The sequence below is a fragment of the Cygnus atratus genome, chromosome 9 (assembly GCF_013377495.2).
Source record: "Cygnus atratus isolate AKBS03 ecotype Queensland, Australia chromosome 9, CAtr_DNAZoo_HiC_assembly, whole genome shotgun sequence".
In the NCBI taxonomy this organism is placed as follows: domain Eukaryota; kingdom Metazoa; phylum Chordata; class Aves; order Anseriformes; family Anatidae; genus Cygnus; species Cygnus atratus.
Genome location: NC_066370.1, coordinates 17,708,112 through 17,730,376, shown reverse-complemented (window position 1 = coordinate 17,730,376; position 22,265 = coordinate 17,708,112). Strand labels below are relative to the sequence as shown.

General features: G+C 40.4%; 2 protein-coding genes across 3 annotated transcripts in view; one reads left to right on the top strand and one right to left on the bottom strand.

Annotated features, from left to right (window-relative positions):
* MCF2L2 (MCF.2 cell line derived transforming sequence-like 2) overlaps positions 1–22,265 on the bottom strand; it is a 139,657-nt gene that overhangs the window by 92,570 nt on the left and 24,822 nt on the right. The window contains exons 4-12 of the mRNA XM_050712472.1: positions 14,546–14,636; positions 13,185–13,304; positions 9,829–9,945; positions 6,394–6,543; positions 5,373–5,497; positions 3,669–3,783; positions 2,951–3,070; positions 1,329–1,520; positions 313–504 (exon numbers count right to left, since the gene is read on the bottom strand). Of these exons, the coding sequence (XP_050568429.1) occupies positions 313–504; positions 1,329–1,520; positions 2,951–3,070; positions 3,669–3,783; positions 5,373–5,497; positions 6,394–6,543; positions 9,829–9,945; positions 13,185–13,304; positions 14,546–14,636 (1,222 nt within the window). The remainder of the gene's footprint in view (positions 1–312; positions 505–1,328; positions 1,521–2,950; positions 3,071–3,668; positions 3,784–5,372; positions 5,498–6,393; positions 6,544–9,828; positions 9,946–13,184; positions 13,305–14,545; positions 14,637–22,265) is intronic.
* B3GNT5 (UDP-GlcNAc:betaGal beta-1,3-N-acetylglucosaminyltransferase 5) overlaps positions 1–22,265 on the top strand; it is a 77,551-nt gene that overhangs the window by 31,758 nt on the left and 23,528 nt on the right. Inside the window, exon 4 of one of the 2 annotated variants that reach the window (XM_035557278.2) lies at positions 3,589–4,458. The exons of the other annotated variant lie outside the window; for it this stretch is intronic. Within the exon in view, the coding sequence (XP_035413171.1) occupies positions 3,589–3,646 (58 nt within the window). The 3' untranslated portion in view covers positions 3,647–4,458. Of the gene's footprint in view, positions 1–3,588; positions 4,459–22,265 lie in introns of those variants that run through there. 2 annotated transcript variants of the gene reach the window in all.

Below are 22,265 nucleotides of genomic sequence, written 5' to 3'. Positions count from 1 at the left end.
GTGTATTAGAGATAAAGATCATATTGTAGCTTAATTCAACCCAGCCCATGCATTCTGCACAGATCTATATTTCATGGAGTAGGACTTGGTGACTCATGAAATTTTCTAGCTCTACCCTGAAGTATGTGTTGTTCTAGGACTGCTCATATGAGTAAAACTTATTGCCCTAAGTGCTCAGCTCTGTGCCCTTTTGCTGTAGCAAAAGAGGCATATTTGAGCAGACCCAAAGATATAGTCTGGTACTCTCTCATGTAGAAGGCAATTGGTATTTTGATATTTGAACTTAGAGCATATGCATTTGAGGGGTTTTACCTTTATTTCAGGGGTGAGGATCGTGTCAAACTGATTGTAGAACTCCTTCGGGTTAGAAAGCTGGTGTTCCTTAGCTGTTGCCAGGAACTTTTCAATTTCAACGAGTGCGGTTTCAGCTCCCTCTTGTGACTGGCACTTGTCCACAGCTTGGGAAGCTAAGAGGTAGATTCCAGCTTCACACCATTTGCTTGCCTTTAAAAAAAAATCAGACAACAAGGACTCCAACATCACCGACAGTCCATATTATGAAGCGTTGCTTCTACCACCCCATGAAATACAGATTTGCCCTACCATGTTGCTAAAGGGAATGAATGTTTACTTCATAGCATGGTCCTGGTCAAAACACATCCCACCATAGATACAGAACAATAGCAAATTAAATTCAGCTCTCATGGGATAGATGGATGGTCCAGTATCACATAATAATATTCTGAGGAGGAAGAGTGTTACTGTGGTTGCTGCAAATCAAATCTTTCAGCTGTACTACCTCATTTCAGTGTTCAGTCACACAATAATTCAAAACCCCAAATTAATATTTGATCTGTATTAAAACTCCCCAAAACTTCTTAGGCCTATTACACTCAGTTAAAAATACTCCAAAGCAGGTTTTCATGATGAATTTCTGGTACTTCCTGTTAGGAATTAGGCTGAAATAGCATGTAGACATACTCAGAGCGTTTAGCTTTCTATTCTAGTCAGATCATATAAAGTTGGATTAAAAAAAAAAAAAAGTAGTAGTAAGCTGTTTATTTTTAAGCATATTTTTATACATTTGTTTCTTGTTTCAAATTTAGGCCTGGTTCCGTTCTTTCTTAGTTTAATAACCTACTTTTCATCATTTTAAGATCATAATTATGAGAAGCTACTGCTCCAGTTTTTATGGTAGCAGTTTCTGAACGAAATGGTGAAAAAAGTAGTAAATCTTTGTTCTCTTCATCTTAGTTACCTGTGCTTATAAAAGCATTCGTTTTCAGTAGAACCGTCAGTAGGGCTGTTCTCTAAAAAGGCTCACTCACCTTATCTAACTGTTGATGCAGCTCAAGAGACTTTCCCAAAATATCATACTTTTTCTTGGTCTCATTGGTAAAGTCATCACAAATACGCCTGAGTTCAACACACTTTGGTCTAATGGAATCAACTGCATAATGGTTGTTTTGGATGAGCTGTTCTCCTTGGAGAGCTAGAGTCTGGGCTTTCTCCAATGGTTCCTGTGAAATTAATGAGAAACAATCCAAAGTTAGATCTTAAAATTACACATGTAGTAAAGATAAGCCATCTCTGTAATCTGTGCTGTAGCCTGGAGGTAACGGTTTGGGATATTCATCTAGCTGACATGTTTTTCAATTTGCATTGAAGACCAACTTGTTAGTGAGTATTATTTCTTACTATTGTTCTTCCTGCTTCCATAGCCTAAATTCAGAGATGAGTACTTAAACAGTCTCAAAATCATACAGAGCATGTATCTACATAAAAATATTCCACCGCATGCTTAACCGACGTTAAAGATTAGTAGAGCACCACAATATGGAGAATGAACCAGAGCAAAATCCTATGACAAATCATGTTATCTCAGGCTTTGTGGGCTGAGCTCATATCTGTAGAGCTATGGATTACAAATTCTCAGAGGAGCAGGACATCACATCTTCACAGAGGGGCAGAAGATAACAGGTTGTGATAACAGGTTGGGCAACTTTTAAAACCACTGCTCAGGAGTGTGAAGGTCCCCTACTCTTTTGCAAGGCAAAGTCAGAGTGAGTTTAAACTGTTTATGGCACTGAAACATTTTCTCTCTTCAGCTATTAACCATAAGCTCTTTGCTGAATACGTGTAAGCACAGAAGAACTCTTCCCATTTCGTGGGATGAGTTCAAACTACATCAACTATTATTGGTTATTTGCTTCATTGGAGTACAAAAGCTGTCTGTGATAACATGTCAAATACAAAAATATTTAGTGCTTTAACATGTATGCTGTAAATAGATCATAACTGAAAAATCACCTAACAGCACACAACAAGAAGGGACAATGGAAGGAAAATATAAGTTACAGTAACTTAAATTTCTTTAGATTTCTACAGAACAGATGGGCAAAGATGACAACATTTCTAAATCTTAATCCTATGCTTAAAAAAGATCATCAGATCATCACCAGCTTTTGCATTTGTTCATGCGCACCCTCCTCTGATTCAGCTTACTCATTCGTTCAATACTTTCTAATAATACTAAATGTGATGCATATTATATATAGGTGATTAACTGATGGAATTGCAAAGTTCAAACGTCTGGAAAAAAAAAAACTAACGTTTATCAGAAGGCACGTGTGTTCCTGAAACTGCTGTGTTTGAACAGAATGGTCTTAAATGGTATCTGGCCAAGGGAACCTGTTAAGTCTTCCAAGTTTTTCACATTCCAAAGATGGCCCTAACTTTTCTTGGTTTGAAACGCAGGTATCTCAACTGATTCTAGATTTCCAGGTAACAAAACAGAACTACTGAATTTGAACAACCTTGGTTTCTGGAAATTAGGATCAGAGTTTCGCAATTTAAAATAATGACCCATGAGAAGAGAGTAAGCGTCACAGAATGATAGTGACAGAGAAGCTTCTAGATGATCAGCTGGAATACAATATCAAGCACAAACCTGTCCTTTCTCTTCCAATTGTTTCTGTTCCCTTAGGAGGTGCTCTACTCGAGTCACACTGTCTCCAATGTCAGAAAAACCTGCTTGTGCTTCCATTAGATTATCCAATGTCAGTTTTACCTAAAACAAACGACAAAAAAAAAGTGTACCCATCACAAGATGATCATAAAATTATAACAAATCTATGAGTTCTAAACATTTATCTCCATCTTTTAGAAGAGTCTGCATCTCAAGTTTAGTCTTTCATCTCCTTTCAAAATGGAAAATACAAGGCAACAACCAACTATTCTCTGAAGAGCTGTCCCTGGTTCTCATTATTTATTGAGACATGCAGTTTTGAAGATCCATAACTCTAGAGTCTATATTACTCCAAGATTTGTATTACTTTATCCTTTGGGCTGACAGTTGGGCTTTCCATTTTTATTTTCCATTGACCTCAGTGGGGTTGGACACTTAGCATCACAGAAGAAGTGATATTTGGTAAAATCACATATGAATACACAATAATTTAGCATGAAGCTGGTGTTTCACGTTTTGGGCCTAATGCTGTAAGATATCAGATAATTACCAAGAATTTCATTTTGAATATTCATTTCATATTTTATAATGAATGGCTTCTCTCCCAATCTCTTTTTTAGGAATGCCATTATACTTCTACATATAGGCAGTTTGACCTTGTTTACCAGAGAAGACTAGACAAAACCAACCAATGAAGTACCTCTCTAAAATCATGTTCAAAGTGTCGAAGCTGCAAGCATTGTTCTAGTTTTAGATGATGCTTGGTCCAAAATTGATCAAAAGCCTTTTCTGTTTCATCCAACTGAGCCAACAACCTGTTAAGAGATTAGAGTGAAAACCACTTATTTCCTACAGTTCATTTCTTTTAAGTTACACCAATTGATGGCAGAAAACAGGGTTTGGAAATGATGGGGAGCCTACACCTATGTATGAAGCAGAACAAGGTTTTGTTTCAGTTTTCCCTTGAGAAAAAGAGAACAAAAATTGAAGTGGGACAGGAAGGAGTGTGATGATGACTGATAGCTACACGGATCTACTGTGGCACTTGTAGCCCTGCCTCCTGACCTGCAACTGGAATACAGACCTGTTTCATGTGCTGGCAGCCAGAAGTGGCTGCCTCTCCCCAGCTTCCATCTAATCTTCAAAGATAATTCACCTCAGGCCGATGTAGATTGAATATAATGCAATTATTAATTTTTAGAACGCTTAAAGCAGAACTGTACAACTTGTTGTTCATTTTCTTTTTTGCCATCAGAAATAAGCAACGGTTGAATCATTTTTCCTAATCCATCTCTCCTAAACACAATGGATTAGAATCTCATAATACCTCCCACTGACGATGTTTCATTTCATGGAAATAATGAAACACTTATCCACAAAAAAATCAGTATCAAGTGTCCCACATCTTGAGTGAAGTGTCAAACACCAGACTATGAGTCATCCTCACAATCTCTATGATCTATTGAGTATATTACAAAGTAGAACAGTTTAAACAGGGAAAAAAAAAAAAAAAAAGAAAATGAAGTCTTTGAATATTCTATTTTTCAATAGTTGGCATTCTTCAGGCAGGCAGGAAACCAGACCTGATCTACAAATGCAGTGTTGGAACTATGAAGTAATTGGGGCAAACACCAATAGTTCCTTCCTATTCCTCTCAAAAACAAGTCCTGTTTTCAACCTATCCCCGAAAAATGTGTTTTTAATCAAAGCTAGTTGTTGAATTCAAGTTGAATTTGCAAATTCCTTCAGAATGACTGATTAAAGGATTTTAAAGTATTCAGTGAAAAATATCAACTTTACTTTTGGCAGCTTTGTTCCTGCTGAATGCAGATATGCTGAAACACTAGCATAACATTTCTCTTTCTACTGCCTCATATGGAACAGCAGAAACTTCTACATGGTGAATAAAAGCATTATGGTAATAACTAGCATTGTAGGAAGGAACAGAGATTTCTCTCTTTTTATACATCTGTGAAGGTGCATGTTTCAGACTATCATCTTTATCTGTTCCTCCCTCCCCCAGTGTTTCCACAGAAATACACAAGCATATACTCTTTCATCTCACATGGATTCAGATGCCACTTTCTAAGTAGGCACAGAAATTTGGAGGATGCAATGGGGAAAATAAATTCCACATTAAATCCTCCACCAGGTAGGTAGTGGTCCAACCAAGAATTACCCTGAAATTCAGGACTTGTTTGAACTTGCATTGCCAGTTTAATCAAGTAACTTCCTCAAAGACATTTCCTTCTCTGAGTTATGTATCCAATAAACCCTGAGTGACCGAATCAGTTGGAATTTATAGCTTGTATATTTACTCCATTTAAATGAGGACACATACCTTACATTTGCATTTCTTAGGAATAAATTAGCAACTTGCCCAAGGTAATCAAGCTTCACTAACCTTTCCACAGTTGCCACATTTTCTAGTTCATCCGGACTGAGTTTGCTGTTGGCACTTCGGGTGACTGGCTCCCTAATACATGTCAGTAGGGTGGCCCCCTGCTTCACAGCTAGTTTCAGCTCATCCTGCAGGGGAAAAAAAAAAGTATATATTTATGCTAACAACAGTCCCATCTTTTAGGCAGACAACATAGTAATGCTAAGGGAGGTTACTTTTGTAGGTATTAAATACTTGGAACAAAATATAAGTGCTTCACAATGATGACATATCTTTCTAGGAATGCAGAGACTAAATCTACTCACTATGAACAGTAGATATATTTCTGAGAAAAGGGACATTGCATAACTTCTGAACAGATTGCATTTTTGACCGGGTAACTTTCAGAATAAAATACTCTAACACAAATCAAATGTGTGCTGCCAATTGTTTAGTCAACTGAGACACTGCTGAGACATTGTGCTTCTTAACGGGATTTCCTTAAACAACACAGTGACATGCTGAGTCATGGTATGCCAGCTATCAAGGAGTCAACTACAGAACAAGGTATCTTCCTAGCGTGAAAGATGAGCAATGAAAAGGACAATAATGCTCAAAAATTAACATCAGCTGAGGAGTCTCCACTTCACCACACACATCTTGCATAGATCTGTTCTGAAATCCATTTTTAAGTCATAAGGGGATGCCTGTGAAACAAAATCTTTACTACTTTCTCATAAGGCAGGGATTCCTGGTCCTCCCCTGTTACCAGCACTGAAGGAGACTGCACAAAGGAACACCACCAAATCTTTGGAGATAACATAGTTCATGTCAACTGCAATAGAGCAGGCTAGAACAATACCCTGTTCTATCATTCCTGAAGCTATGTAGTCCTTTTTCTTAGCTGCATCAAATCTATCTCCTGAATCCAGGTTTTTCTCCTCTTCGGTAGTTTAGATGATGGAGTCCCAGATGATGGCAGAAAGAATTGTTAAATCAAAACCCACATATTACACAAACGGAGCTGTCACGAGAGAACATTCACCTTCAGCTTGCTGTGATGGTCAGTGTGTGCAGACAGGAGCTCCTCTGTGCACTGCACATCGTTGGGAAGTTCAGTCTCTGCTAAGTCCGTTCCAAAGGTCTGCAGCATCTGTGCTGTTGTTTTCACTGTCATTGCAAAGTTTTCAATAGCCTGGAAAAGCAGGAGCATAAAGTCACAGACTGCTTATTTACTGCACGTTAGCTGTGTTTAGTTCGTCAGACACTGTGTTGCAATGCCTGTAAAGCTGGCCCTGCTGCTGGTTTTGAGCAGATCTGTTACAAGTTACAGAGTAAATCCTGTGTCACAAAGGATCTTTTCAAAGGCCTACAAAGTATTACCATAACCATGAACCAGATGGAGAACTTCCAGAGCTTAAATGACATAATGAAACCACAGAGGACATCAGCTTCAAAGCCCAGACTGGAACTTCAGATCCTCTGCCCATGCTTGCTGGGAATTTCTGTGGTGTTTAAAGATTTTAATTAAGGCTGTATTTAAGTTGAGGAGACACCAAAAGGACATAAGCCAAAGCCTTTTTACTTTTATTTTTATACAGCCATTGTTCACTTAGCAGCAATCTGTCTCCCCCTTGACTTCCCAAACTGTGCGCCTCCATCCTGCCTATCTGTTCCTGATGTATTCCAGTCACTCCCTCCCATCCCTCCCACAAATACAAGAACAACTTACTACAAATATATTTAAAATGCGTAAATTCATCGGAGCATTGCTGCTTCTTGGGTGCACTAACACAAAACTCATCCAAATTTTGTGGTTTTATTGAAGAAAGTGAAGTGAAAGTGAGAAAGGCTTAATAGGAATGCTGCCTTTTCAGACTAGAATATATTGTTTGGACATATGAGATTTAATTAAAACCTTTGTATCTTGTAGCAAGTAACGACAAGTTTTTTCATGATCATGCTCCAATTTCTTTAGGGATAATCAAAGATTGTATTGTTCTGCACAAATCTATTCTTTACACTTTTTGACCTAAACCACACAATATTTTGAGTTACTCAATAGCACTGGGGATGCTCTTACACCCAGTCAAACAATTACATAGTTTTTGCAAGCTGCATTCCCTTCTCCAGCAATGATGGGAAATCCTCGTTTGCAATCATGACAGTTAAAATTACATGGTGTTCTCTGTGGAAAACAAACTGGAGGCAGATTGGTGTCCAAAAGGCGCAGAAGTTACATTCCACATCATGTGATCTTAAAGCATGCTCCAGATGAGGCAATGCTAGCAGAGTTCATAGCCTTCCTCCTTTTTTCGCCCCCATAAATTCATGCCCATGTTCAGCAGAAGCAGTACACTCTGACATACGCTCTGGCTCAGTGCTTATCAGCTGTAGCCTGCTGTTCTCAGCAATGAAATTACTGGATTACAGTTGGCTAAAATGCCACACTTCTGACTGCAGCACAGATAAAGCCATCCACGACAAAGAGCTGTTTACTAAGAACCTAAAATGTACTCTGTGAGCAAGAAAGCTCACAGGCTCCCAGCCATTCAAGAAAGCAGAAACAAAGAACAATGTTGTAAGATTGCTAAATCAATACTTTTTAGCAACAGCTTAAACCTGTTTCAGAAAACGAAACAAAACAAAACCCTGGCAGGACAAGATATGAGGGTACTACGAGAAACAGTAAACGGGATGAAGACACTGCATCAGCAAGACTGAAGGTCAGGCTTTTTCAAGGTGCCACGCAGGCCAACACTTCCCTGATGACAAACCTCTTATCCAGCAGAGATTACCTGGCTGACTACACCAGGCACCATGAGCCCACCAGTACCTCAATTAGTAGCATGGTTGTCCCCACTCATTCCCATGTGTCTGAGCAACAAATTGCTTCATATTCCTAAAGTGTGACTGTGGTTTTGTCTTCAAGTCTCTGTGCTTGGTAAAAGCTGTTGAAATAAATGTAACCAAAAGATCTTAGGGTTACACAGGCACACTCACCTCAAATCTTGGCTCACTTTTATTTGCCTGTTTTACCAAACCATACGTTCCTGCTCACAATATCCTCTTAGGTAATATTCTGTCCCTCATAATTACAGACTTTCCTGCCTGTGCCTCATCTTACCCCCTTCCTCATTTTTTTCAAGCCTTTAGTGGTTTGAAAACTCACATGGATGATTCCTTCAGTCATGCCTCCTACAAGGACGGTTTCATATTTTTGATACTTTTAACCTGTAGGCATGTTCACATTCTATCTCAATCTTATCCTCACTGTTTTCAGCAAACCTAGCAAGCCAGTGTTAGAGGAAACTCAGAATCCATGTTTGCATATTTAGAAGCCTGAAACATTTGGTAGTTTTCAAGAAAAGTAGAATTTAATCTTATAAGAACAGCAAAGCACAGAAAATGATAGCAGGAAAGTGACAAAAGTGATCTGACTTTACAAGAGCAGTGGTTTAGTACACAGAAAATACTGAAGTCCAATTTAAAAAAAAAAAAAAAGCTAACAATGATCAACTTTGACTTGCAAGCTACCTCAGAAAAGCTTTTTCTGAATGTTAGACCTAGCTATGGGTCAACAACAAAAAACTCAAATCCCAGGCTGCTCAGAACACAGCAAAACACTGGGGCTACTTAGATGCGAGCTCTAACATACCAGTCTTGCAAGCAGACCCACAAAGACTCATGCAAGCATTGCACACACCCTCAGGGAAATTAATTCATTTTCCAGGATGAAGACTGAGCTCTGCACCTTTCCATGTAGATAGGATGGGACAACATTTTGGCTGATTATCTGCCAAAGGTTGGGGTCTGTTTTTTGTAAACCACCACCTTTTCTGGGAATCATAATGAAATGTTTACATTGTTTTGAAGTAGCCACTGAGATATATTAACCAACCCAAAATGGAACAAATAATCAAACCTGTAACAAGTTTCCTAAAGGCAACACACTAAATAGTCTTTCTGCTTTCCTACAATTATTAATTATTCTCAAGTTACTCAAAATGAGAGCCATCTGGAACAAATGTTTACATAGCACAGAAATGAAAACAAAGGGAAACAAAATCCAATGTCTTGAGTATTTTCTTCTCTTAAAAACATGGATATAATTGCTCATTAAAGTGAGAATCCTGACCTTTCATTCAGAACACTGTTACAGCATATGTTCAATTTTGACCATGAGCTGCAGGCCTCTGAATCCATCAGTTATTCAAAAGATAAGAAAGTGCCCAAGGGCCTTGCTGAATAATAATGTTATGACACTGTAGGCCCTAGTCCAGGTCAATTACTACTTCTGCTACAAGCTTTTGGGGTACTTACCCTTCTCTGTTTGAGTCATGGATCCCCTCTTTCCATGAATCCCTAGTAAAATGTGTAGGCTGAAGTGCAGCTGAAGAGTTACTACCTAATGGTTGCTCTACATTTGTCATCTGAACACTTGTGGGGGTAGGCGTGTAAGAACAACACCAACACTCACAGTTCGGTGATGTATCCACTGACTGTGGCCATACTCCAGGGTTCCTCCCAGCTCCCGGGTCAGCTGACTTTTGTCAATATAGCCGTGCAGATCAGAGACAGAATTTAACATGATGATCTGAAACAAATGCAAACACAGCGGACTGAGAGAAATAACGAGCCCTTTGAATCATTGGTCTTAGGATCCATTTTCTTATTCTAAACAATCTCCCTACCACTCAACCTGCTTAATGAAAGCAAAAGCATCTTCTGGTAAGCAGTATTACCCTTTGGCTACCACTGTAAATCTTGCACCACAAGTGGTTACACAAATAATGTACTTAATTAGGTCTCGTTGTTCTAACAGCTAGAAAATACACCATGACTTCGGCAACAGAAAAACAAGATGTTGAGCACGAATAACTAGAAATTTTTATCCTTTGACTTTAATATGTTAAATGTATTATTTTGTTCTGCAGTTTGAAGAAAAGACAACTGGCTATGCCTGTTAGCACGCATTAATTCCGATGGAGCATGTTAAGCATGCTTGCAAGCACTGTAAACCGGGAGATGAGCCCAGCTGTGTGGAAGGCATATATTTCAGGTTGAATAAGGGCTCTAAGAAAAGCCTTGAAACAAGCCTGGACAGGCTTTTGGTTGATCTTTTTTTACAGAATTGTCCTAGAATAATTCAGGTTGTCTCTAAAACAGCTTCTTTCTCCAAGCTAGGTCAGATGTGAGATCAAACCAGGTTGTTCAGGGCTTTATCCAGCTGGGTCTTAAAAACCTCCAAAGACTGGGACTGTGCAGCCTCTTTGGGCAGTCTGTTCAACTGCCTGATTATCCCCATGGTGAAAATGATGTTCCTTATATCAAGTTAGTACTGCCTTTGTTCACTTTGTCAGCTCTCTCTTGTCCTCCTGTCATACACCACCTGGATGCTCTCAGAAACCTGCTTAGAGGGATTGGAAAGCTGCTGTCCCACTATATTAACCCTCAGCAAGCCTTTCCTTTTCCAAGCTAGACAAGCCCAGCTCTTTTATCATCTTCCTATAGAGTGGATGCTCCAGGCCCTGGCCTTCTTGATGGTCCTTCACTGAGCTCACTCCAGATTAACAACTTTCTTGTTACCGAAACTAGACATAGATGCAATCTAATGAGAGCCAACTAAAGGGGGGGACAATCATTTGTCTCAATCTGCTGGCTATGCTCCTGCTGATACTGTTAATAAAGGATGCTGATACCTTGTGTTGCTGCCATCACGCACTACTGGCTCATGTACAACTTGCTGTCTAAGTCCCCAGGTCCTTTTCAGCAGAGCTGCTCCCCAAACAGCTGCTCAATCCGATGGTGATTTAACCCAGCATATCTACTTCATTGAACATCTTTGCAGTCTGATAGCTCAGAGAAACTCCTTAACAAATGCACATCATATTCCTGAAGCTACTTTTTAATGCTCCTGTTCAGGCCTTTTCAAGGGCGCCAAATAAATACCACCACTCCCAGTAACTTCATCTGCTCTGAAATTGAGCTATATATGCCCAGATTTATTTATTTATTTTTAGGATGGGCTGCAAACTCAGCTAAAAGGCCCCTACAGAGATCATGGCACACCCTAGGGAACTTAGGAGACCCCTAGCACAGCACTAAGCAATTTATTATAGCATCAGACAGATGCAGGCAGCCTATATATAAGACTATCTGCAGGTACATGGGCAGGAGGCAGGCAGAACTAACATAAAGCACATCATGCTCATAGTTTTTCTGCTCTCTAAGATCTATGTGGACATACCAAAGATGGCTCAAAATTTGAATGTCCAAAAAGACCCTAAATTAAACTCACCTCGATTTTTCTGCCTGTAGGAAAGGTATGCTAATATTTAATACTTAATGCAGTGCCTGATCCCTGCCTACAATTAACTCCTCTTCCAACTGTGATAGTTTCAAATTGGATTTGAAATGCCACTCTGTCATTCAATAAACTGCTAAAAGTAGAGAAGATGCTGAATTGCTAGAAAATGCTATTTCTTGATGAAGTTCTCCTTTTGTGGGCTGCAGTTTCTGGTACAACAGTTGCTATGGTAACACATTCTGGCTTACTAAGTACAGGAACATCCATTTTTTAAAGTGATATAAAATTTAAAAATTTTGTTTTGTAATCAAACATATTTTATCATCAATTTTGCATTTTAATTACCAAAAAGCCACCCTTGCCAAACTACAGTCGGCGTGAAAAATTAACCCACAGTAACAAAATGAATGTTCATGGCTCCTTTTCTGTATGCACTGTAATAAATGGTCTGCTGTGTCCTACTAGAGCAGAAGCAGGAAGTGCCTGAACTTCAAACCTAGGTACTGACAAAGGTAGAAATTGTTGGAGCGGAATCATGGGCCTTTTGCAAAACAATTTAAAACCACAAGCAAAATCCAAAACAATCATATGAAATCACTCCAGTAAAGTCATTGTGGAACGCAGTGTGAGTCAGTTCTGGGATGAAATACCAGCAATAATCATCATTCATGTTTACTTATAAAACATTTTGAGACCACAGACAAACATGCAGCTGGGAACAACTCCAAAAAGAGCTCACATAGTATAATGTAAAACTCTTTCAGGATTGGTAACCTTCTTCAAATCACATTCTCATCAACCTGAGCGTATGCCAAGTACATAGAAAAAGCCGTAAAAAGCATGCTTTGAATCTTGAAGGGGGTGGAGATCATAAAAAGCATTAAAAATAAGCAATACCATGTAGGCTCTTAACAGGGCACTATGAGATTGTCAGCAGTCCCTAGTGCAGAAGTGGCCCTAGCCTTTCACTCCCCTGTAGTGCTAACCACTTACTTTTGTCACTGGAGTGAGATCTACCTCTGCCTACATCGGGGGAACAGCTCCACCAAGTTAAGATGTCACTACTTAACCCGAGTCACATTTTGTAGCTGGACTGATCCTTCACATAGGAACATGTCCATTAAAGTCCTGTGAGGCATTCACCAGTAATTAACTCTTTGGCATTCCTGCAACTGATAGTAGAAAATCCCACAAACACAATTTAAACAAACCATTGCTACACATACAAATAGGTTCTGCTCTTTCCCTGCATATTTCTATCACTGGAATGAAATAAAAAATAACTTATCTGATCCGGATAATGGAGTTAGTTGTAAATGTGCCTACGTGCCTCTCAAAGCTTGTTTGATCTCATTCTGTTTTCAGTTTAGGTTTTGTTGATCTTGTATATACCACACAGACCCAGATCACAGCCCCAATTGCCACTTGTAATCGAATTTTAATTACTGGGTCATGAGAAATTGCTGACGCCTAAGAACTGCAGGCATGGAGATAAGAACACATGGACAAAAAAAATGCATGCTTACCGGTACCTTCATTTTAAAGTCATCGCGATAGAGTTTAATGCCAATGTCAGCGATTGTCCTTTGGATAAAGCGGGAGGGTCGCAGGACAAACACCAGCTGCAGGTTTCCTGGAAATGCTCCCTGCAAAAACCATAAAATTATTAGAAGGCAAAACTCTGCCTTGCAGGGAGGCCAAGGCAATTTTCAGCCAAGTGTTTCCTAAAGGGGGTAAACCAGGGAGGACATTGAAACTTGGCCAGTCCAGCTGCTAATGATATCAGCTGTTCATTCAGCACAACTCCAATGTCAGTATCCAAAGCCAATGGAAATATCAGCCCGTGGATTTTACTGCCCAGGCATATATTGCTTTCTGGAAGGGATTTAGCATAGACCTCCGAAGTTTCTGCACTACTACCTTTACCCTTCCTCCTCTCAGGTCTGAAGCACAGCAAGCCTCCTTTGCACTAACACACCTTAGGTCTCCCCACACCCCCCCACCTTTTTTTTTTTTTTTTTTTTTTAACTACAAAAACTGGCTACCCATGTTGGACTTGGTGAAAGAAGCAGGTGGCACAAATGAATTTCCCAGACTGACCTACCTTCTCACTCTGGAAAGATTTTAATCTTTTTAACCTCGATTGTTTTTCCTACATGCAGGCACTCAACACATTCAGCAGTCACAGTCCTGTCTGCAACACCTAGCCTACACCTCTCACACACTCCTCTCCTCTGTGCTCATCAGCATTAAAAGAACAAGAACGAGAAGACAGTAGCTAAAGAGAACTAAGAATGAAAAACAATTGTCTAAAACTCTTGAAGTAATTTAAAGTAACCTTGGTCATCCCTTCATCCTAAACCTCTGTGTCTAAGCACTTGCTCCTCATACACCGCATGTTCTAAGTAAAAGATGTATAAAAACAGCTGTTTTTATTAGTACTGAAAAAGTGTCTTAACTCTCACTTTCACAAATGAGATACAATGAGCTATTAATAGTTTCTGACAGAGATCACTTGCTACCACACAAACAAATCCACTGGGATCTGTTTCTTTCACAGACAGGCCACGTAGTCACCCCTCAATGCACAGAAGGTATCCTCTGTTAGATTCTTCTGGAAACAACTTCATATGACTAGAATTCATACTGCAGTCAACCAGCACGTGAGGAATTTGTCCTAAATTCAGCAGTAAACAAGGCTGCGTTTTCTGTTACTGCAGTTCCTTTCTCACCTATTTAAACCTCATGAGCTTCGGGACAGGAGAGAATCTGCATCCATAGCCAAAAAATAGAAACTAAAAATGAGTACATGAGACTGTATCCTGTGTTGAAGATTCAGCAGATAATTTTGATTTCTAGAAGGTAGATAACAAAGGCATGTACTTACTGCTATCCGTGTCAGTGATGCCTTGACTGCACTCCATTTGTCCCGTCGCCTGTCTATGATGATGATGAACCCGATGCTGGCAGCCTCCAGACTGCAAAACAGATTAAATAAATATGCTGGGTTACATGAAGATACTCCCATCCCAATGAAGTGTACAGCAGCAAAACTCAGCCTCCATCGGATCACCCTCTAAGCCCATTACAAAAGTGCAATGTACAGCAGAAAGAATGAATATTTGGCAGAAATTCACATTAACACAAAAGCCAGAAATTTTTCTCTTCCTAGCGTAAGGCTACCAGCTTACACAAAACATGAATATTTTATTTGCTAAATCTCTCAGCTGCTATGCTACTTTGCTGCCAAATCTAGGTGATACAAATAATTCACGATCACAGATTACATTGTGCTAGACTGAAGGCAAAGATCTCAGACCTTGCTTTTTCTCAAAATTAATGCAAGTTATTAGACACCCCCTTCAGCCATCATATATATATAAAAAAACAGTATGCTATATATTTGCTGCAGATCTTTGGAAAAAAGATTCAAAGGAAGGCACCAAAGAAATTTTGCGTATTGCAGACTGTTACAGAAAGGGTGTGAGAAACTACTTACAAAAATCTATACCTGTGGGTTTCTTAAACTACCCACAAATTTGCATTGCTTTTTTTTTTTATTAAACTGCATCTGCTGACTGAGACCAAAAATTGCTTTGGAAGACTAGTGAGCATGAAAGGCCCAGGCAAATCACCTTCAGCGCCCAGAACACCGGGTAGCACCTCTGTGCTTCCTCTCCTGCCTAATGGAGACACGTAGGAGGAGGTCAGGCATTTTCCCTCTGCCTTGACAGTTGATGTTGCTGCATCATAGGTAGGGTGCCAGGAATTCTGGATATATCTCAAATGTTTAGCAAACTCTTTAAAGCAAGAGGATTGAAAGCCTCAGGTGAAAACAGAGAAGGTTGGGGTAAACTTGCCGAGAGTTTGGGAAATCGAAAGGAGCACAAAGCAATGTGTCATTTTCCTCCTTTGTTCATGTAACACATGTGCAAGAGATTGTAGGGTGCAAATGCATTTAGGAAAGAAAAGAAGGGAGATGGGAACAGGGAAGAAGGTTTTTTGGTTCTTCATTCCCATTTAATACCTGCTGGCATATCATCCCACTCCAGGCAAAAGGCTGGGGTGGTGTGAATCCCCGATCCTCAGCATCAGAGCTGCATCCCCCTGGTCACGGTGCTCTGCCAATCCCTGCCCCAGCAACAACAGCCCCAGTTTCTCCCTTTACTGAAGATGAACCTGGCAGCTACAGCCACCAATCCTCCAAGTAACTACCACTCCATAAGGCAGAAAAGCCACGGAGAAGCTGTCAGATAGAAACACCCAGCCTCATGGCCTAGAGAACAGAAGACCATTCAGTCAACACTGACTGCTGTCTGACCGTCGAGTCCACAGAAATTTGGCTTGTTAAAGACAGGATCATACTCATAAATACTTGAAAACTCTCCTACAACCTATCCACCAGTACCGACTAATCCTGAAAAAAAGTTTTCAAATATTTGTTACTGGTAACACTGACGTTTGTCACAATCCAGAGCTTCACAGAACAGTCCCAGCACGCTCCCTGGCCTCCTGTTGAGGCACAAACTCTTTAGTTTAGCCCTTCCACCAGCAGTTCATGAAACGCCCGCAGAAACGGCTAATCACAAGATGCATGCTCCACGTAAGTTTCTTTGCTCTTATAAGGAATACCGATACTGATCTAACTATCTGGTTAACGAGAGCCAAATTCTAAAACGGCGAATCTTAACCAGTTATTCCAAGAGAACAATGTTACAGTTCAAAATTTACGTTACATAGAGTGTGTTATTCTATCTGTTCTGTTATTTAGAACAAAGTTAAATAGAGAGGGGGAATTAAGTCAAGGTAATTCTCTTTTCAACAGCTACAGGTTTAGACGACCTTGGAAAAAGCTGTCTCTTTACTAGGCTTGATATAGTTTTGACAGCCATGCCAATTTTTGTGAACCGTGTTAAAGCAGGAGGGGAATGGGAATGTAAGAGGACAATTTTGAATGAATCACATGGCTCACCAAAATATGACCTCTGCTCTAAAGAAACAGAGAACGTATCATTGCAATCAGCATCCAATTAGGTCTTCATAGCTCAGACTCACAGAATCAATTTGCAGCTGTTAAATATCACTCAGACAATAACTGGATACACAAATCAAGTTCAAATCTGATGCAACTCCATTAAAACCAGCAATTTATAATAAAATGACCAAATAAGTAGGCATGTTTAGCTGAAGTTAACAAAATGCTGACGTTGGTCTAAAGAAAAATATTATTCACCTAATATCAAATTAATAAATATGAGAAAAAGCTGTTCTTTGTAAAATTTATGATGTAGCTAAACCGCGAGTAATTCTATCCATAAGCACCACATTCACACAAGCTGCCTGCACATAGAAATTGCCCTGTTTTGCCCATCTGCCTGAGAGGCTGACTAAAGGCTCTCTAAAAGGAGTGCACATGGAGGACTGGAGGCCTAAAGGAGTCCAGAATCAGACCCTTACAATCACACCTTGGTAAGCGAGCTGCAAAGGAAGTAACTGACATGACAGCATCTGCCAAAGGCAACAAGTACAACCGTGATTTAAACAAACACAAAAGTGGTTGTGCCAAGCAAAACTTGCCTCTGTGCTTCAGAACTAACTCTTAAGTCCCGTCTTTAAAAGTCCCTCAAACATGTAGAGAAAAAATCGCTGAAAAGAAGGACCTTCCCTGTTTTCTCCAGTACATCTGCACGATCTAGCGGTTAATTTTTTTTCAAATGTTCTTCTGCCATAGGGGGTTGTAACAGCACAAACGCATCCAGGCATCAGATGCAGTAACAAAAATTAAATTCATAGATAATAGGAACGAGGGCTTATGAAATATAGATTCAGACAAGAAAATACAAGAGAGAAGCAGCAAAGGAATTTTCTCATGAAATTGGGCTTGGCGAGAACAGTCACGGGGGAGGGCTGGGAATAACACACATATGGGAATAAAACATTGCTCATCAGTTGCCACCGCAAATCACACAGCATCGCAGGCCAGTTAAAGAGACAGACTGGGGAAAGGAAAGATGAAACGGATACTGATATACTGGAGTTATACTTGGATTGAAATAGAGAAAAGAGCAAAGGAGAGCAGGTAGTGTGCAGCCCAGCTGTGGTGGGGTGCTGCTCACACTTCTTTTCCATGGAGACCAAGCAGAGTAACCCCGGCTGCTGGCAAAGACCAAGCCTGCCAACCAGCTGGGCTTGGCCCATGGGGCTGAAGGGGAAAACCCAGGTCAGAATGCACAGAATACATTACATGAACAGTGCAGGTACAACCCTAGCTGAGCATGAGTACAAAGAGCAGGCCAAGGCAGGAGATTTGAGAGATTTGTTCAGGTAAAACGAGAACCAGGCCATGAAGCAAACGATTCTGGCAGCTATTACGGTACGTATTACTTACAACATTGAACTTAGTGCACTGTCTGAGATGAAATAGGTGAAAAACGGAGAATAAAAAACTTTTAAAATAATACAATCTGAAGGAGGAAGAGCAGAAAGAGAAGGTGAGAAAACCACATGTTGCTAAAAAGCAATGCGGCTGAGCAGATCACTAAAGAAAAGTGAGGGAATGGTTACATCACTGAAAATCATGCTGGCAGACTAGGCAAAGGCAAGCAGTAAAGATACCATTCACAGATACACCTTTGTAAATCTTGACTGCTATGGGCTGACGGATGCAACACGAAGAGGATCTTAACATGAGAGCTACTTTTGGAAAACAGAAAATGGGCCTGCAACCCGGGCACAAAGCTAGACCTGAGCTTCTGGAACATTATTCCCCACATTTCATCCCAATGTTCAGGATGGTATCAACTGTCTTCACTGAGCTAAGCCAATGGTATCTGTATGTCTATTTATTTATTTATTTTAATGAATAGACAGGGCTGATTTAAGACCTAAATTTAGCCAGGGAAACAGAAAGAGTGTCAGCAAGTGATCCTATTTCAGTCAGCATACCAAAAGGAAAGGCCATTCCGAGGTCTGAATGTCATTTGGCACTACGGAATGTGCACAGGCAAACAGCCATGGGAAGAGGCCTGGCCAAAATGACCGCATCAGTGCAAGCAGATGTACAGCTGAGAAGCCCCACTCGCATGTGTGCGCCCAGAGGAAGGGAGTTCATTTAAAAACAAGCACACAATCAGTGTTTTATCAGTACCGTAATATCTCTATCCTTGTTACAGATGTGCACAGGGATTTCTCCAGTTCTCTGAACAGAGGGATTTGAAGAGAATCATGTATAGCAGATAAACATCAAGCTTGCTTCCAAGTCTAATTCTTGCCTAGACATGGCTAGCAGGCAAATTCCCTCTCCCTCAATGAAATGTGTACAGTCAGAGCTCCATCCTCAGCTCTGAATTCAGGTTAGCCCTTGAACACTGATTTGAGGAGGCCAGGAGACTCTGAATTTGTTGACCTCTTTAGGAAGAAGAGAAGGGCACCTGTTCACCTTGTCCATGTCAGTTGAAAGAGAAGGGAATTCTGGCTGTGGAATAAAGTGAGCAAAAAAGGGCTTTCTGCAGATATCTATTGTAAGCATGCACGCGCAGAGGAATGCATTTGCAAATACCATGCTAACTAATGTTTGGGCATGTCTATGTATGTAGGTCCCTTTTGTGGGGCACTCTCATGACCAGGTGCTGAAGCAGATGGAAAATTAACCAGATTATGGAAGTCTTACTGGGCTAAACTTCTGCCTTGGAAAGCAGTTTATGTTTTAAAACACAGAAGTGCAGGGGTTGCTTAGAGCCCACCCCACAGTACTTCGTTACACCACAGCTGATAAAGCACATTTGCCTGGTAACTTCAAAGATGCGATAATGCCTGTGCATCTAAATAACAACACTTGTTATCTACCTGTGTCTTCAATGTTTTGTCATATGGGCACAGAAGACCAGTTATTCCAGAGGGACTTCGAAAGTTACTAACTTGCTGAATGATGTCATCTGCGATCACAGACCTTATCTGCACAACGAGCACAAACTTTATTCTGCAGGATACACAGAAACAAACACTACAAAGGACAGATGTTCTTCCTACATCTGTCTGAAAAATTACACCGATTTCTCTGGTTCACTGAGCTATGAACAAAAGTATTTTCTATGCTAAACTGGGTGAACTGCTTTTCAAATGATACTTCATTTTACCTGATTCATGGTCATATCCCTTGTAACTCCACAAGAGTTGGAGATATTCTCTTCTCTTAGTCCCTTTGATACTTACACATTCTCCTTGAGAATAAAATAAAACGTGAACTACTAGCAGCAAGTAACTGGAAAGCTATCATAGTACACACTGTACAGTAATACTGAAAAAAATAACAAACGCAGTCCCTTTACTGCTTGCTGAGATGTAGGAAGGATACACTCTCTTTGCAAGGATCAACCAACAGCAGATTAACAAAGATCTGCTGCACCCAAACAGACGCACTACTTACGCAAACAAAGATTTTACTTCATATAATTATGTCATAAATCACAACCAAAGCTCGTCGCTCAGGTTCTTCTCCTTCTAAGTTAATACCTTTGTCCCTCAACTTCTACACCAAGGTTGGCAAGTTTCATAGCAATTCAAGAAGTGCAGAGTCAATCTCTGTAAAAGCACTGCAACAAAGTCTAGAAAAATCCTTGGATAACTCGTATCTTGATGGTGAGATCTATGATTGAAACTAAGAGTCAAACCAATGTGCTGGTATGCAGTAAATGTAGGTTCAAATTCCAGCCTGTCACTGGCCTTGAACAGGTTGCTTAAATCAAGCTGAACAATCAATTTCCTCAATATGAGCTTTGGCGCACTTGTCTGTAGTGTAAGATACTACTTACACATACCTCATCTTCTGGAAAACTGGCATATCAGAGCTGTCATGACTTACTAAATTATGAGAGTTGATTCGTCACTCATTGTTCATTGCTCTGGCGTCCCTCAGGAGAAGAGGCTGAAGAATCATAAAGTATTTCTGCTCATCATGCTGACAATGTAACGTGCTAGTTCTCCAACATTACCTTGAATCACCCACCAGCATACCAAATACAAAGAATCGGCAAACTAGCTTTGTGCTTATCTCAGCTATTATTGCTATTTTATTAACCCTGAAGCTGGTCGTCCTCCCAGTCCTGAAGCTAGTGAAGAAATACAGAAGAGTTCCTCCTTGCAGAACAAAGGCCCTACTGAGCAGAGGGAAACAATGAAGCCGTTAAACTCACAGTGTGTGGTTTCTCTCAGCTTGCTTTGGCAACTCCATATGGGGAATACATGTAGGTGGGGCTGGAAAACTTCTTACCTAAACTTGAAGGAGGCACGTTTTCCCCTCGTTATCCTCTAAGCACCTTTATACATGAGACCACAGGAAATAATAAATCCCTGCTGTACTTCTAACTAGCACAAACAGCCATGGTCCAGAGACAGGATCAGGGGACTGAAAAAATATTAAGCTCTTTTTGGATAAACAGAAAGTAATTCAGCAGCCATGCCTTAGCCTATTTCCTCAGAGCAGTGGAAGTGAGTTTGTTTCACTCCACTTACACAGCTGCAGGCAAACAGCAAGGGAAACATCCTAGCTGTAGAGCAATCTCCCAGTAAACAAAGCACCAGAAAGCACCATGTGCTTGCCAGAACGCTGTCAACAAGGCACTCACCTCTCTTTCCCACCCTGCTTTAGTGACTTGCTGGTGGCTGTTCCATGAGAGCAATCTCTCTCTTATTTTTCATTCCTTAAAACAGTTTCTTAAAAACAGTACAAAAATAACTGTACTGTAACATTTCCCAGAGGTAAGGCTAGTCTATAGTGTATACAGCCCAGGATCCTACACTTCCCACAGCCTAGCCAACTACATCAGCCTTTTACACTGTTGCTGCTTTTCTTTTCAGACATCCAAGAACCCTGTTGCCCCTCTTTTTACAGTGCAGCAACAGACAAAACTTAGATACTAAGGCTTTATTTGGTATCTTCCTTCCTCAGGCTGCTGCTTAGATCTCAAGGAGAAGACACAAAAATCAGAGTATGGAGTGCAGTTCACCAAACATTTATCCAGGGGCAGTGACCAGAGGATACAGTTCAGCTATCACAGAAGACAAAGAGGAGTCTTTCTACTGACATTAAATGATGTTAGAAGCAAAAAGCATAAGATGACATTCGGTTTACAAAGTTATAGTCTTCCTGACAACAGCTTTCCTGATAACATGCAAATCGCATTTGATAATCTATAATGCACAACTCATAACAGGAAGGCTGGTATGTGTTCTCACTGCACTGCTGACCTCAACAGCACCGTGGCAAATGCCTGTTCCAACCCCAGACTGTGTGGATCTTCTTAGTTTGTTCCTGAGGACACAACCCACACACTGCCCTCAGCTTGTGTGACACATCACCTAACAAGCCAATTACAAGGTCACAGATCCTCAGTCCTAAGAAGGTTTACTAGCTTTCTTGAGTCTGGTCTGTCTGACTTCTGGTGAGCTTAGAGCATGATGTTTGCACTTATGACTTCCCTCATCTGCCTATATATCCTATGTAGTTCTAGCCCTGGAAAGATCTGGTTTGTGGGGCATCATGAAATAAATGACACACCGATATGACAATTTTTTCACTTTCCTCTTGGGGCAGAGGGAAAGGGACTCTC